Below are 16940 nucleotides of genomic sequence, written 5' to 3'. Positions count from 1 at the left end.
CCAAAAGTTAAATGGGCTGCATTGGGAAATAGTAACTTCTCTTTTACTGTAGATCTCCAGGCAAAGACAGGATGAGTATTTGTTATGTATGTTGTGGAGGAGGTTCTTTGGGGAATGTAGATTGGACAAGATCGGACCACCAAATATCTATGATTTGTCGCTTAGTAGAGAAGGAAATCAATAAGACCTGTACTCTGTATTGAACAATTATAGAAAAGTTTTAATGTAGACAAGTTTAGCTGCTCTGATAAGATGATCTAGAGACTCTTCCTTAATGGTATTGCTGGTTGTTTCAGAATTGTTTCTGTATTCTTTCTGAATTGAGACAAGTTAGGTAAAACAGTTTTATTCAGCTCTTTACCTATGTCCTTTAGGATAATTAAAGATCACTTACTTGCCAATTTATGGCCTTTTGATATACTAGAAAATTTTCCATTCATTTGTTGATCTTGTATAAGAAAAGGGAGGGGCTGTGTACTGTTGTTTATATTCCTGAAGTCAAAACCCAAAAGGGTGTCTACAATTGTGAAACATGCTGCATTGCTATGCAGTTAAAATTAGTTCTGAAGACTTGTTTTTTGAAAAAAGGCTGTATATCTGCTTTCCTGAGAGATGATCTACAATAAACAGCCAAACAATTTGTGTTGGCAACATAATGTTAAAGGGAATCAATGAAAGTACAATATTTCAGTGGACTAAGTAGAAAAACAAATCAAGCATGTGACGTCTAAGTAACCAGTACCTTATATATAACTATTTATATGTTTAAATTATAGTTAAATTCGTTCCTTAGTTCATAATTTAACATTAAGGGGAGAGAGGCGAAAGGTTAGCTAAGTACTAATTCTATATAGCATAATGTAGAAGTTTTTAATGTAGTTTTCTATCCAATTAGTTAGAAATCCATGTATTACAAAATTATGTGGAATCAAATAAAATACAAATTAGTTCTTGAATTATTGAATTAATTCCTAACATCTCTTGCTATGCTACACACTGTATCTTTTCATTGTTATTCTTCCTGAGGTTATAACACGAGAGAAAATGATTATTAAACTAGGTGTGATTTTTAAAAGCTAAAAATCAATGCTTAATTTTTCGTAAAGCAAAATTGCTTCAACGACTTTAGACCATATTGCTAAATGTAAATATTATTTTGATAGAAAATAATTTTTCCTTTTTATTGTCCATTGAATATTGTCCAAAAGAATATGAAAGAGGTACCAATGATATCTGGAAAATATAGATAAAAAGCTTATGTTACAATGAAACTGTATTTGTTAGAGAGATTATTTGATAATTTATGCTCGTTTCTAATAGATTTCGAGTTTTATCCTTGACAATATGCAAATAAACTATGATCCATTATAATAAGCTTTTTCTTGTTTCGGTAGACCTTGAACTTGCCACATAGACACCTGTTTCTACGTTTTGACTCATTTTGTTTTATTTACCTGAAATTCCCAGCACTCTTTGCTTATCTAAATTCTGTTTTCCTTTAAGCCTCTTGTCAAATCCCACTGCTATGAGTCTCAGTGTTAAATGATCTCAAATCTGTTAAATTTCCACTTTACCATCTACCCTGATAACTTGTTCCAATGGATAGAATCAGTGAAATGATATCATATCATTCCCCTGTGTGTGTGTACCCCAAGATACTCCATACTGAGCTTTCTTTTGTTCTCTTATTTTACACTCTTTTTTATTATAGCTTTTTTAATTAATTCATTTATTTTTAGTTTTTAACATTCACTTTTGTAAGATTTTGAGTTCTAGAATTTTCCCCCTCCCTCCCTTCTTCTGTCCCCAAGACAGCGTTCAATCTGATATAGGCTATACATGTACAGTTGTGTTGCACATATTTCCCCATTAGTCATGTTGTGACTACAGAACAAAATAAACAAAAGGAAAAATGCACTGGGGTTGGGGGAAGAATAATATGCTTTGATCTGCATTCAGACTCCATAGTTCTTTCTCTGGATGTGGATAGCATTTTCCATGGGTGTTTTGGAATTGCCTTAGATCATTGCATTTCTAAGAAGAGCTAAGTCTATCAAAGTTGGTTATGGCACATTGTTGCTGTTACCATGCCATCAGCAGCAGTTCATGCAAGTCTTTCTAGCTTTTTCTGAAATCTTCCTGCTCATCACTTCTTATAGAATAATAGTATTCTATTACATTCACATACCACAATTTATGCAGCTGTTTCCCATTGATGGGCATTCCCTCAGTTTCCAGTTCTTGGCCACCACAAAAAGAGCTGCTATAAATATTTTTGTACATGTGGGTCCTTTCCCCTTTTTTTATGATCTCTTTGGGATATAGACCTAGAAGTGATATTGCTGGATCAAAAGGTATGCACAGTTTTATAGCCCTTTGGACATAGTTCCAAATTGTTCAGTTCACGACTCCACTAATAATGCATTAGTGTTCCAGTTTTCCCACGTCTTCTCCAACATTTATCATTTTCCTGTTTTGTTATGTTAGCCAGTCTGATAGGTGTGATGTAGTACCTCAGAGTTGTTTTAATTTGCATTACTCTAATCAGTAAAGAGTTAGAGCATTTTTGTATATGACTATAGATAGCTTTAATTTCTTCATCTGAAAACTGCCTGTTCATATCTTTTGACCATTTATTAATTGGTGAATGACTTGTATTCTTATAAATTTAACTCAGTTCTCTATATATTGGCTATAAAAATTGTTTCCTAGCTTTCTGCTTCCCTTATAATCTTGGTTGCATTGGCTTTGTTTGTGCAAATTTTTTTTTATTTAATATAATCAAAATTATCCATTTTGCATTTCATAATGTTCTCTATCTCTTGTTTGGTCCTAAATTCTTCACTTCTCCATAGATCTGACAGGTAAACTATTCCTTGCTCTCCTGATTTGTTTATGGTATCAACCTTTATGTCTCAATTATGTACTCATTTTGACCTTATCATGGTATACATAGTTTCTGCCATACTGTCTTCCAGTTTTTCCAGCAGTTTTTGTAAAATAGTGGGTTCCTATCCCAGAAGCTTGAATCTTTGGGTTTATCACACAAGAGATTACTATAGTCTTTGACTACTGTGTCTTGTGTACCTAATGTATTCCACTGCTCTACACTCTTATTTCTTAGCCAGTACCAAGTAGTTTTGATGATTGCTGCTTTATAATACAGTTTTATATCTGGTAAAGCTAGGCCACCTACCCTTGCATTTCTTTTCATTAATTCCCTTGATATTCTTGACCTTTTGCTCTTCCAGATGAATTTTATTATTTTTTCTATCTCTAGAAAATAATTTTTGGTAGTTTGACTGGTATGGCACTGAATATCTTATTTTACACTCTCAACAAACTCATCAGCTCCTATGGGTTTAATTATCATCTCTATGCGCATGACTTATAGATCTGTATTCAATCTTAGTCTCTCTCTGAACCTATGATGCCACATCACACCAGCTACGTATTGGACATTACAAACTGGGTGTCCTGGAGACATCTCCAATTCAACACGTCTAAAATAGAACTTATTATCTTTTTTCCCTCAAACTTGTCTCCCTGCCAAACTTATTTCTCTCAAGGGCACTCCCATTCTTCCAGTCTCTCAGGTTTGTAAATTCCGTGTTATCCTCAATTTCTTTCTGTCTCTCAGTTCATCTATCTGATCACTTGCCAGTTCTTGCTGTTTCTACTTATACAACAACTCTCACATTAGGCTCTTTATCTCTACTCATACACTCACCTCCTTAATCAGGCTGTCATTATCTTCTGCTTTGACTGTTGCAATCACCTTTTATTTGGTCTCCCTGCTTCAAGACTTTCTACTTTTTAATCCATACTTCACATAGTTGGCAAAGTGATTTTACATAAGTTGTAAGCATGTGAACTTCTTTACTCCATAAATCAAAGCAGCCCCCTAATTCTTTTGTTTGACTTTTAAAGCTACACAACCTCTATCCTTCCTATCTTTCCAGCTTTACTGCATAGTGAATACCTTACAATCCAGCCAGATTCTTCGGTTTTCCTCACAGATGTTATTTCATCTCCATGGCTTTGCACCGGACATCTTCTTTGACTAAATACATTCCCTTTTTGCCTCCACTTTATAGAATCCCTTACTTCCTGCGAGTATTACTTTCTTCATGAAGCCTTTCTGGATCTTCCCAACCATCCATGTCCTTCCTTTTTAACTACTTTGGATTTATTTTGTATAAATTTATAAATAGACATTTTTGTATGCAGTGGTAGAATGTAAGTGCCTTAGGAACTTTTGTCTGTATATATCTAGCACCTAACTCAGTCATTGGTACATAGTAGGTGCTTAATAAATGCTGATTACTCAAATGATAATCTAAACATTATTTACTGTTTTCATGCCAAATAGTTGGCTAAAGGATCATTTGGTCTTTCCAGGTGAACACACATATTCTCTCCACCTTCTCTTGTCTTCCCACGTAGGAAGGAAAGAGATGGCAGATAATCTCAGATGGCAAATATATTTGAGTATAATAAAATATTAACTCCTATAAATAAATTATGCTTCTAAATAAGATGGTCCCCACAGAATTTCAGCTCTACTTACATGTACTTAAATTGACAGATGTTATGGCTATTTATAGGTTTTGTTGCTTCCAACTCCACACCGTCTCTTTCATCTATTCCCTTTTTTCCGCTTACAAGGCTTTTACCCGAGCTCAGGCCCTAATCACACTTTTTCTGGATTATTGCAATTCCTCTCTAGCTGGTCTTCCTACATACATTTTCTGTCCATAAAGTCTGTCCTCCATACTGTTGCTAAATTATAATTCGTAAGACACAGACCTGGTAAATGGCAGCCTATTATCCCTATTAGAAAATAGAAACTCGTTATACTTTATAACTATTTTGCCTTTAAAACTGTTTAGTCAGAGTCCAGATTAACTGCTCAGTCTTGTTTCACACTACTACCCTTCATATATTCTGCATTGTAGGCCAAGTGGCCTCCTACCTGTTTTCCATGCATGACTTTCCACCATTTGTATGGGTGCCTTTGCCCAGAATGGTCCCGGTATTTGGAATGCTCTCCCACCTAACCTTTAGCTTTTGTAATCCCTAGCTCCCTTCACAGTTGGCTCAAGGGCCACATTCTATATGAAACCTTTCCTGACTTTCCTTGGTGTTAATGAATGCCAACCTCATTACTCAAATCACTTTTTATTATCTGTCAACATGATATTTTTCTCCAGTAGAAATATGAACTCTGTGAAGTCAAGAGCTGTATTATTAGCACCTAGCACAGGACATGAAAAATTCATTTTAGGGACTTATTGAATCAATTCATATGAAAGTAATTTTGTCTTACTTGGACTAAGGTGGTGGCAGTAGTAGGAATAAAATGATCTAAGTAATAGATATTCCAAACAGTGACTAAGTACATAAGAAAATATTAGCCATGTGTATACATGATTTTAAATCACTTGTCATTTAAATATACAAAGTTTTGTTTTCTCCCCCTTTTAATGGATACAATTAAAGAATAAGTGCTTTTAAATGCTATTCAGATGTACATAGGAAAAAATAGTCCTAAGATTAAACCATATTTTCTATGGATACTGTTTTGAGAATAGAATACAATAAACATTCTTGAAAATATTTATTATCCTTCTAATTTTTTGTGGATTTTTGTTTTTGTCTTTGTATCCCCAATGCTTAGCACAGCATCTGATACTGCATAGTAGGTGCTTAACAAATGCAAGTTAAATAGATAAATGAATTAATTTTAATATTTGCCTTTTTCAGGCAATATTCAACCTTGACAATATTTTAAATCATTTCTTTATAGCAAGCAATGAAGGAGAACACCAAACGAAGAGAAGTTGAGGAAAAAGAGAAACGTGCCAGGATAGCCAAGGAAATAGCAGAAAGAGAAAAAGCAGAACGTCAACAAAAAAAGAAATGCTTGATAGAAATGAAAACGGGTGAGTACTATTGAGTATTTCTTTTTTACACAGAAAAAGTCAACTGATTGCCATATTTTAATGTGATAGATGAAAAAATAAAATAATGAATATTTATGCTTGAACTTGACAGCAATTCTAATCTCACTATTTTATTTCTTGGTAGACAACATGGTAGAATGCAATACTTGGAGTCAGACAAATTATCTATGAAACTAGCTGCATGTTGTTGTGAAAGTCCCTTAACCTTTCTGAGCCTCACTTTGCCAATTTCCTCATCTATAAAACAGTAGCAAAATATAGCACGTTGCTTATGTTGGTGTTGAGGGAATGAAGTATGATAATTGTATTAAAAAATGCTTTGAAAACCTTGATGTTCTGTGTAAGCAGTGATGATGATTGTTATTCATATTAGCAAGTCACTGAGTTTTGCATGTTAGATAGTACTCCATACTGTCCATGTCTTCACTTTCCATTTCCATTCCATTCACTTCTATGAAATAGAAGCTTCTATAAAACCTTTAATAACCCATGATTAATTACTTATCTTAACTAAGAAGAAATTATATAAATATTATTATAGAAAAATTTACTTTCCAAAGTTCAGATTTCATTAATTTAAAATTTAAATTAATTAAAGAAATTATAGTAATAGGTTCCCACCTCCCTTATTTCCTTTCTTCTCAAATTTTCAAAAACAAGTCTCATTCTGACTCTTCCATCTTTTGTTGCTGAGGATTGGACAGGGTCCTAATGAGAGTCTATCAGCATCACTGTTGAAATGGTATACTGTATAAATCAGAACTGCAGATTCATCTAGGTCTCTCTGCAGGTAAATTAAGCACCTACTTTGCAGGAATTCAGTTTAGAAGACATATTTTAGGATAAGTAAAGCAAACTGAGTAGCTAAGTGTATATATAAAACACTTTCTCCCAGTGAAGGAAAATCATGCAAACTCAAATACTTGTTTATTATAAGTACCTCTCTGCCCCTCAGGGAACAGTCATAGGCATTACCTTTAACCTAAATACAAGTGTCAGTCTTATTTCACTATATCTGAAGATCAGAGAAATTTAGCTTCGACTTCTAAGGCTTACAGTTTGGAAATAAATTTTAAAATAAATTATCACTATAGGATTTACATAATTTTCTTGGATCCTGCCTTTGAAGTTTGACTCATTTGATTTCAGATGAACACTAAACTAAAAACTTGACTCATATTTCATTAGCTTGTTTAATCATACTTGACATTCAAAGTAAACTTAAGCAACAGTCTCTTCAGATCAAAATATGTGGAATTAATGATGATTTGTACAAAAGACTAGGTATATTTATTTTATTAAATTCTATGGCGCAGGATAGAATAGATTTAAAGTCTAAAAAAATGGGTTTGAATCAATCAGTCCATAAACATTAAGTGTCTACTTTGGGCCAGACACCTTGCTAATACAAAAATAGAAATACAAAAAGAGGCAAAATAAACACAAAAACAGTCCCTGCCCTCAAGAAGTCCACAATACAATGGAGGAGACTACATGCAAACAAACAAGCTGTTTATAAGATAAAAAGGAAATAATTAACAGAGGAAAAGCACTATTATTAAGAGGAATTGGGAAAGGCTTCTTATAAAAGATGGGCTTTTAGTTGGGATATAAAGGAAGCAGGTAGGCAAAGTTGAGGAGGGAGATCATTCTAAGCATGGAAGATAGCCAGACAAAATCCCTGGAGCTGAGAGGTAAAGTGGCTTGTTTGTGGAACATCAAGGAAGCTTGTGTCAGAGAATTAAGGTATAAGAAGTATAAAGGTCCTTCCTTTTTGAAGTTTTGAAGTTATACAGAGGATTTTGTATTTTATCCTGAAGGCCAAAGGGAGCTGCTAGAGTTTACTGAGTAGGGGGACATGTTTTTTGGAAAAATCATTTTGGTGGCTGAATGAATGCTGTTTTGAGTGGGGAGAGACTTGGGGCACACAGGGCTTGAGGTGATGAGAGCCTGCACCAGAGTGGTGGCAGGGTCAGAGGAGAGAAGGAGCTATTTATGAGAGATGTTACAAAAGTGAAATTAGTAAGCTTTGACAACAGATTGGATATGGGAGGTGATGAGAGATAGTGAAGAATACATAATGAGGGTGCTGTTGCCCTTTATTGTAATAGGGAAGTGGGGTGAAGGACTAGGGACAAAGATAATTAGGTCTGTCTTGGATATGTTTAGTTCAAGATTTCTAAAAGGCAATTGCAAATGTAAGATTGGAACTCTGCTGAGAGTTTGTGGTAGGATAGATAATTTAAGTATTGGCAGCATAGAGATGGTGATTAAATCCACAGGAGCTCATGAGATCACCAAGGGAAGTAGTATAGAGGGAGAATAGAAGAGGGCCCAAGATAAAACCCTATGGGATATCTGTGGATAAAGGAGATGAATCTTAGCTTTCTTTGTACTACCCTTGTGTTTCAGGGGCATATCATTGAATGTTTCTGGACTTTAAAATGCTCTCTTGATTTTCCTCCTAAATGTCAAATCACTCTTCCTTGTTTCCTTTGCTAATTCATCATCTAGATCATGTCCACTAACTATGGGTTCCTCCAAGGTTCTGTCCTAGGTCCCTTACCCTTTGCACTCTAAATTCTCTGGCTTGGTGACCAGTCAAATACCATGGGTTCAATTATCATCACTATGCTAATACCTAAGTCTTATATCACCAGCTGTCTATTCGATATTTCAAATTGCATTTCCTGGAGACATCTCAAACTCAGTATGTCCCTTAAAAGCCAGCCCTCTTTCAAGTTTTCCTATTTCTGTTGAAGGAACCACCATTTTTCATTTCCCAAGTTCAGAATGTTGGCATTTTCCTAGACTCCTCACATTTCCAAACATTACATGTCCAGTCAGTTGCCAATTTTTGCCATTTCTATCTCTAAAACATTTCAACCCCTTCTCTCTAATAATATAGCCATGACTTTAATTCAGGCACTTATCACCCCTTGCCTACATTGTTTTAATGGTCTCCTAATTGGTCTCCCTGTCGCAAGGCTCTGCCATTTCTTTCATTCCATTCTCCATACTGTGCCAGCAGCCGACGTGGTACAAGACAGAGTGGTGAAGGAAAAAAGGGTAAGGGGAACTGGAGAAAGAAAAGTCAGGCCAGGCGAGTCTGAGTTTAATGCTCAAAGACTAGTTTATTTCAGGTGTTACATGATTATATACTACAGAAAACAGCTTTGTACTGTGAGAAATGATCTACAAGCGCTAATTAATAACATAAACAATTTAAGCAGCTAAAGATCCTCACTTTCTCATGAGAAAGTAGTTTTAATGCCAAATTTCGTATCTATTGTTTCCCTGCCCAGTTGTTGGTATTATCTGCCTGAGTCAGCTACCTGGCCTCAAGGCTAAGCATTAGTGAAAACTTAGAATCAACAAACCATAAGGAACGGAGCTAGGGCAAGAGTCATGGGAACGTTTATCCCGAGGCAAGCCTCTATATGTACTGATCCCTAAAGTGTATAAGGACTTAGAGATTTTCCATAAGGACAGCTCCCTACAATACTGCTTCCAGAGTGATTTTCCTTAAGTGTCAATGTCATTCCCCAACTGAATGAACTCCAAAAGAGAGGCCTCCTTTTGCCTCTGTGATCAAAAATGAACTGTGCTCTTTAACTTTTAAAGCTTTACAACCTTGTTCCAATTTATCTTTCTAGCCTTATTGTATGTTACTCTTCCTCCTGCACTCTGTGATACAAATCTAATTAATCTTTTCTGTTTCTCATGCAAGACTCTCCATCACTTGTCTATATGCCTTTGCACTAACTACCTTCTCCCCCTTCAGAAACATAATTTCTCTTCACCTCAGCCCCTTCTTTTTCTTCAAGATACAGTTCAAATACCACCTTCTAGGTGAAGCATTTTCAAATCACTTCAACTGTTAATGCTTAACTGTAGCCACTTTGTATTTACAAGTGTTTATTTTTTTTATGTTTATGATCTATATACTTTTATGTTTGTGTCTGTGTATATATATATATATATATATACACATATATGTGTGTTTGTGTGTGTATATATACACACAAACATAAACAAACAAGAACATATATACACATATATGTTCTTGTTTTCTCCAGTTAAAATATAAGCATCTTGTGAAGAAAGAATATTTCATTTATTGTATTTGAACCCTAACACCTGTCATAGTACCTGGCAAATTGTAGGTATCCTGTCATCTTATCATTGATCTTGCCCTGCAAAGCTTCTGCCTTGGAATACTCCCATCATCCTCAGCCTTCACTCCTACTCACATGCTATCATATGAAACTGTAGAAAATCATAAAACCTTGATTATTCGGGCCACTACAAATTTATGTTACATAATCTCAAGCAGCCTTCCCTGGGACAACACAGTCCACCCTCATGACTTACCATTCATCTTTTCCAGATCTTTTCATCCCTCCTCAAACCTCTTATGGCTCCCTTCCCACTTATTTTGCTGAAAATCTTGCCTTATGTTTCCCTAAAAAAAATTATATTTTTACTGTTTACATTTTTCCTGTAGTTCTTACTGAACTTTGCATCTGTTCATCTATACTTCTCTCTGTTCCTCCTCTGTTACCAGCTTTTCCTCTCATCTTCCAGACATGATTTTTTTTCAGTCAATTATTTGGCAGGTTACCTGTTATTTTTGGGTAGTGAGATATAATTTATAGTACTTGGGTGATACACAAGGTTTATGATTACATCAAGTCACTTAAATTCTCTAAGCCTTGGTTTCTTCATCTGTAAAGTGATGATAATAATAATAGTACCTACCTCACAGTGGGACTTAAAGGATTAAATGGGATAATGTATATAGGGTACTCAGAAAGTCTTAGGGCAGTTTTAAACTATTAAGCCTTAAAATGGCTTGATAGATTTTATTAACTTATTAGGACACCCTGTATTAAGTGCTTTGTAAAACTTAAAGCTTATGTAAACATGAGCTAGATAATGATGCCCAATTTAATGATTAGGCCCTCTAATTCAATTTACTGATTGATATAAAGTCTTTATATTTTTCCTTTCCTTCTGCATGTAGTCTTGAAAATTTAGGGCGTCACAGTTGATTGTGGAAAAGAGGCTAGTCTAGCGTTCAGTATCACATACAATGCATATGTGAGATTCCTTTATGGACTTGGCAGAATGCCTTATTTTGTATTCCCTTATACATGTATACATGTGTATAAAAATGGTAATGTACAAACATTTCTGCATTTACTCATTTTCCTTTTTAGGATTATTAAGTTATATAACATACAGAATCAAAACTAGCAGCTGATTTAAGCCCCTTGTTTTGTCTATAATATTGTTCTGTCCCCAACCCTCATACTGTGTATTCACCATAGTTTCTTTAGATAACTCCCTTTTGTTTCCCTTTGTATCTTCAGAATTTTTTTTCTTGAATTTCCTGTCCTTTGGGGTTTGAATTCTAACTGTAAAATTTTAGTTCGTGGCATCCTGCTTATCATTTCTATGAATTCTACAACTCTGCTGTCCCTAAGTCTAGTATATATGTCAGACTATACTTGCCTTTCCTCTCTTTCTTTATAACAGATACAAATATGAAATGATCACCTTCCCATGCCTAAAACGTGCTCCATTCTTTGCTTTTCCTAGTTCAAGTTTCCCATTTTTCTACCCTAGTAACAAGCTCTCCTTTATTACTGAGAATCAGATGCAGAATAGATCATCCACTTGTTGGCACCTCAGCCTTTTGAAGGATAAAATTATCACTTAAGCAAGTAAAAAAAAATTAAAAGCTACTCTCCTTTTGATAGAAAAAAATCCTCTAACAGATATCTTTATAATTTTAATGTTCTGTCATTACCATATCATGTGTCATTAATGAATCATTGCAAGGCTTAAGATGTTTCTCATACTCTTCATCAATTTCCTTTCAGCCCTGCTCATCTATAGTTTGTTTTAGTGAAAATATCACTTTTTTCAGGTTCCTAGAATTCCTCACTTAAGCATATCACAATGCTACCTTGAACCTACTCTCCCTCCCGCACCCTCCATATATATAGATATAGATATAGTTTTTTTTTTAAAAGGCTTACCCTTTGAGAGCCAAATTCCAGTTATGAGTATCATCCCATCTATTGTCAGTGATCCTTAACAGGTCAAATCTTATTAAGTTTTGTAGTTTATCTTGTATGTTAAACATTTTTCCCCATAGACATCTGATACCCTCAGTTTTATTACTGGCTCCTTAGATTTTTACCTCCTGTGATCTTCTTCGTGTCACATTTGCTTTACTTACTGTATTGCAGCTATCCTCCATGATTTCTAGCTTGATGCCTACAAATAGGCAATTTTCTCCTTCTCTATTCCTTTTCGGTTTATGAACCTTTGACTTAGATTTGCAAGTTTTCAGGCAAATATATTCTTATTAAACCTTTTTAACTTGTATTAACTAATAATACAGGAACCTGTTTTCCTCTCTTTGAAGCTGCGACTCTGAAATACAAATTCTTCTTAGACAGCATGTTTTTAAGCATCTGTTTATAATCTGAATCTGCCATTCTGTTTTAAAACCTTTGCTTTCCATGGGCATCAGTCGTAAAAATGCCACCTGTGTTCCAAAATCTGCCCTTTCTTGCCCAAGACTCCATAGGATTTTTCGATATTTTCTTGGTTCCTTCTGCCAGAATCATTTCTGTATGTCCATGTAAATAACTAGTGGTGAGTAATGGTCATCCAGTTTGTCAGGTCTTATGAGATTTTTTTGTCACATCTTGAGTATATTCCCTATGAAGACAGAAGAGCTCTCTGTTGTTATTGTGAAGCTGAAAAATAGTTGCCAGTATACCTCTCTGCATGACATCATCAACCATCACAATATGTCTCTACTTTCTCTGATTCTTTTTAGATGATATATCATAGCATAAGTTGATACAGACCAATGCCTCACATAATGCCCTTTACTTTATATGTGCTTAATAAATGTTTATTGAATTGATTTAACATTTACTTTTTCTAATTTATTGACATTCAATGTCCTATTCATTTAAGAATACTGCTAATTTATAAACATCCTTTGTCATTGCAAATTACATGTGAGGCGTGCCCTTGTGTCTACTGACAATTTTGATAACGTGTGAGTTTGGAGGCAGTACTGGATAGAAATTACCATTTTAACCTGGTGAGTCCCAGTAGTATCAAGTGACTAAAATGACAGGAACCTGATGAGCATTTCATTACTGATTATGTTCTCACACAGAACAAAACAGCTTGTCATACAAGATCAATTTTCAAGACTTATGACCTGGACATTGCATTTTATGCATTTATGATTTCCTATAGCAGATGTGTTCTTTAATTGAGAAATTTAGAATTATGAAGATGTGATAGTATCATCCATGCAATTTCATGGCCTTCCATTTTTATTTCCTCAGCATTGAAAAATAACTTAATAATTTTTCCCCCAAGTGTGCTATTGAATCTTATGTTACAAAGGCAAGAAAAGTTTAGATTAATTTAGGAAAAAATAGTAGAAAGCTTAAAGAATAGTGAGAATTCTGATTTAAAACAGTAGTCAACTGAACACCTTTGAATGAGTGGGAATCAAAAACATACAGCTGTTTCTAAATAAAGAACTTTTTTTTTCTTAATGTATGAAACTCTTTGCTAGAAGTAATTTGGTTTTTGATCATTCCAACAGATGTCACTAAAACTTCAAGCTTCTTAGCTATATAGTACAATCAATTGAAAATGTGGTATGTGATAACTTAAGATTTTCTAATCAATCCAGTTCTTCCCTTATGGAAACTTCTGCCAAACAGACTGCTGAATGAATCAGTGAATGAAGAGCCATTTAGTAAAAAACTTAATACATGTCCAGCATCAGGGATACAAGTACAAGTAAGCAAGACCTGCCCTCAAAGGGCTTACTAGAAGTGGTGAGGTTGGCCTGAGTCAGGTCAAGATAAGGTAAAATCTTATTCGTCAGGGAGGGAGGGAAGAAGTAGGGGACTCAAATTCTGGTTGGAGGTAGAATCTGGAGTACAGGTGATCTACATGAATGAAATGAAAATTTTACCCAGAAAATTTCCCTGACTCTTTCTTTACTCTTTCTCTATTCAAACTGAACATAAACCAGTTTTAATAGGGAATAACAGTTTTTAGCTCACCTTAATGGCTGCTAGCAGATCTAAATGCCTTTTTGTATCTCAGAGCAGAGTAGGTGTATATTCAGAGCAGCAATAAGCTCTGAGAGATCTGAGGGGGACTTTCCAATAAATCAGTGCAAGTTTCACAGCTTCAAATCACCTCTAGCCATCTATCTCCATCCAGGTCATCTCACTATAAATCTGCCAACATTGACTTCCCACTCCCAAATCCCCCAACACCAACTGGACCAGCAGTTTCCACACCGTATCTGAGAGCAAAACCTCCATTCTTAGGTCTTTCTGAATCTTTGACCCAGTCTCTGGGGAGGAAGCTTCTTGTAGCTCCTACACTTAGGTACCCCTCCTACCAAGTGATTGGTGAATATGTGTATGCAACTCCCTTACCATCCTATATCCACTGTCGGGCTCTAGACTCTAGACCAGGGTTGGGGAACCTGCAGCCTCGAGGCTGCATGTGGCCCTCTAAGTCCTCAAGTACGGCCCTTTGACTGCATCCAAACTTCATAGAACAAATCCCCTTAGTAAAAGGATTTGTTCTATAAAACTTGGACTCAGTCAAAAGGAGGCAACCAAGGACCTAGAAAGCCACATGTGGCCTGAAGGCTACAGTTTCCTACCCCTGCAGACATTCTTTAACTTCAAATCCCGTCCCAGGCTATCTGACCATTTGCCAGGCAACATACATACCCCCTTCCACTATTCACCTCCCCAGAGCAAAATTCCCTTCCCTGATCACTTCTTCCCTATGTGTATAGTTTTCCTATTTCAAAATATAACCTTCTTGAGGGCAAAGATTGTCCCTTTTTTAAGCTTTATACTCACAGCTCTTACCACAGAGCTTGAAACATAATAAGTACTTACTATGTGCATTTTAAATTAAATTATCCCTTCCTAATTAATGGTTAGCACGTCCTCAAATTCTACTTCATGTCAGTGATGGAAAAAAAGGCCTGTTCTACCCCTCTCTAGAATAGCAACAATGGAGATGTGCACTGTTAGTCTGTCTTTCGGAAACCTGTCTAAATATTTTTTTCTAGGCAAATGGGGTTAAGTGACTTGCCCAGGTTCACACAGCTAGTACATATTGTGTGTTGTGTGTCTGAGACTGGATTTGAACTCAGGTCCTCCAGACTTCAACGCCGGCACTTTATATACTGTGCCACCTAGCTGCCCTCTTTTTTTCATTTTACATGAGTCAGTTTTATTTTATTCTATTTATATTATTCAATTTTCATGCTACAAATTTTATAAAAAGTACAAAAGCCTAATCCATTTTCCAATGCCAGGTCAAAGCCAAGTGACAAAAGAATAGACAAAATGCAACAAAAGGAGCTACAGGACCCCATTAGCAGCCCTACTGCTCTTCAGACAATGTACTTAAAGCTGTAAATATTATCACAGGAGAGTCTCTTGTCTTTGCAGCGGCCACAGAGTTCCTGTTGATGAGGCCTCTTTAGGTCAATGTGTCTTTTCTTCTAATTACTATATTATTATATACTTATGAATGTTATTATGTAAGTTCAATTGCCCTCATCCCTTCAACCTACCATAAACACATAGAGTTATGTGTTTTCACAGAATTAGTGAGCCTGACTTCTCATTTGTCTATAAGGGAATTGTGTTTATTATGTAGCATTTGCAACTTTGCAAGTAAGAAACACACTTTTATGGTGCAAGAATTAGGATATTACTGCATAAGATGGTAAAATAAAATTAGGTCAGTGTTCTTTCTTGTTTGTCCATCATAAATCATTGCTTGCCCTTGGCGAGAGTGCAGTGACTTTTCAGATGGACTATTTATTATCACTATCTTTTCAGAGTATATATTTTTCTAAGTATAATAAAAATATGAAGCAGTCTACTGCAATTTCAAAAGAAGGGAAATCAAGCATTCCAAAATGGTATTTAGATCACAAAGCCTGTTGTAAAGGTAAGAATAGCAGAAATGTCACACTACCATATCACATCTTCAAAGAGTTCTTTTTTTATTTTGAGACAAATTCATAGGTCTTCCAAATATCCATTGTTGTAAGTTACTTTTTTTGTATTTTTCCATCGGTGATACCTAAATTAAACAAATAGCCCTTTGTATATTACTATAATACATATATTTAATAATTCATTTCTTATGCCATATATCAAGTTTTATGTAAGTTAGGAGTTTCATGCTTTAAAGATTGCATTTTCATTTAATTGAGGAGGCAGGTAGTAGTGAGGCATCAAATGCAAAGGATATCTAGTAACCAAAGAATTTAGTGATTATTTAAGAGATACAAACCTTCACTAATGTGCATTTGTTTGTACCAAGATAGCTAGGAATATTCATGGCATAGGATCTATGTATAGTTTTGTGCCAAATTCTATTTTTGGTTTTTGTTGGTAGAGGAAAAAATAAGACCATTTCATGATACAATTGGCTTTTTGTGCATTGGAACTTCCTATGTAAGTTAAGCCACATGATTTTTAAATGGCTCATTAAATGGCCTCAAAATGGTCCCGGTTTTATGTGATTATGTTTTGTGGATGAACTGAGTTTATTTAATGGAATAATTTAAACTTCATGTGAACAACTATTGTATTTTAATATTTCACTTATTATTTAATTGACTTAAATGTCTCATTTGGTGCAACCTCAGTCTATTGAACAAACAGATAATTCCATTTTAAAAATCTGTTGTTTACCCACTTGGCTGAAACTGCTCCTTCGTTTCCATTTTGTGATTCTGAATAAAAGCAATTAGCCCTACTTTTTAGAGAAATTGTATATTATGTTAATAACTCAGAAATTTCTTCTATAAATCTTAGCAAATTTATCAACTTCAGAGTTTATTGCCCCTCTTAAAGGTTTTGATAT

The 16940-nt window shown here is 35.0% G+C and overlaps 1 protein-coding gene across 1 annotated transcript in view; it reads left to right on the top strand.

Moving 5' to 3' along the window:
* DIAPH3 (diaphanous related formin 3) overlaps positions 1-16940 on the top strand; it is a 447621-nt gene that overhangs the window by 286531 nt on the left and 144150 nt on the right. Inside the window, exon 25 of the mRNA XM_021006402.2 lies at positions 5810-5945. Within this exon, the coding sequence (XP_020862061.1) occupies positions 5810-5945 (136 nt within the window). The remainder of the gene's footprint in view (positions 1-5809; positions 5946-16940) is intronic.

The sequence above is a fragment of the Phascolarctos cinereus genome, unplaced genomic scaffold, assembly GCF_003287225.1.
Source record: "Phascolarctos cinereus isolate Bilbo 61053 unplaced genomic scaffold, phaCin_HiC Scaffold_7;HRSCAF=346, whole genome shotgun sequence".
In the NCBI taxonomy this organism is placed as follows: Eukaryota; Metazoa; Chordata; class Mammalia; order Diprotodontia; family Phascolarctidae; genus Phascolarctos; species Phascolarctos cinereus.
Note: the sequence above shows the minus strand (reverse complement) of the source record. Positions and strands in the feature narration are given on the sequence as shown.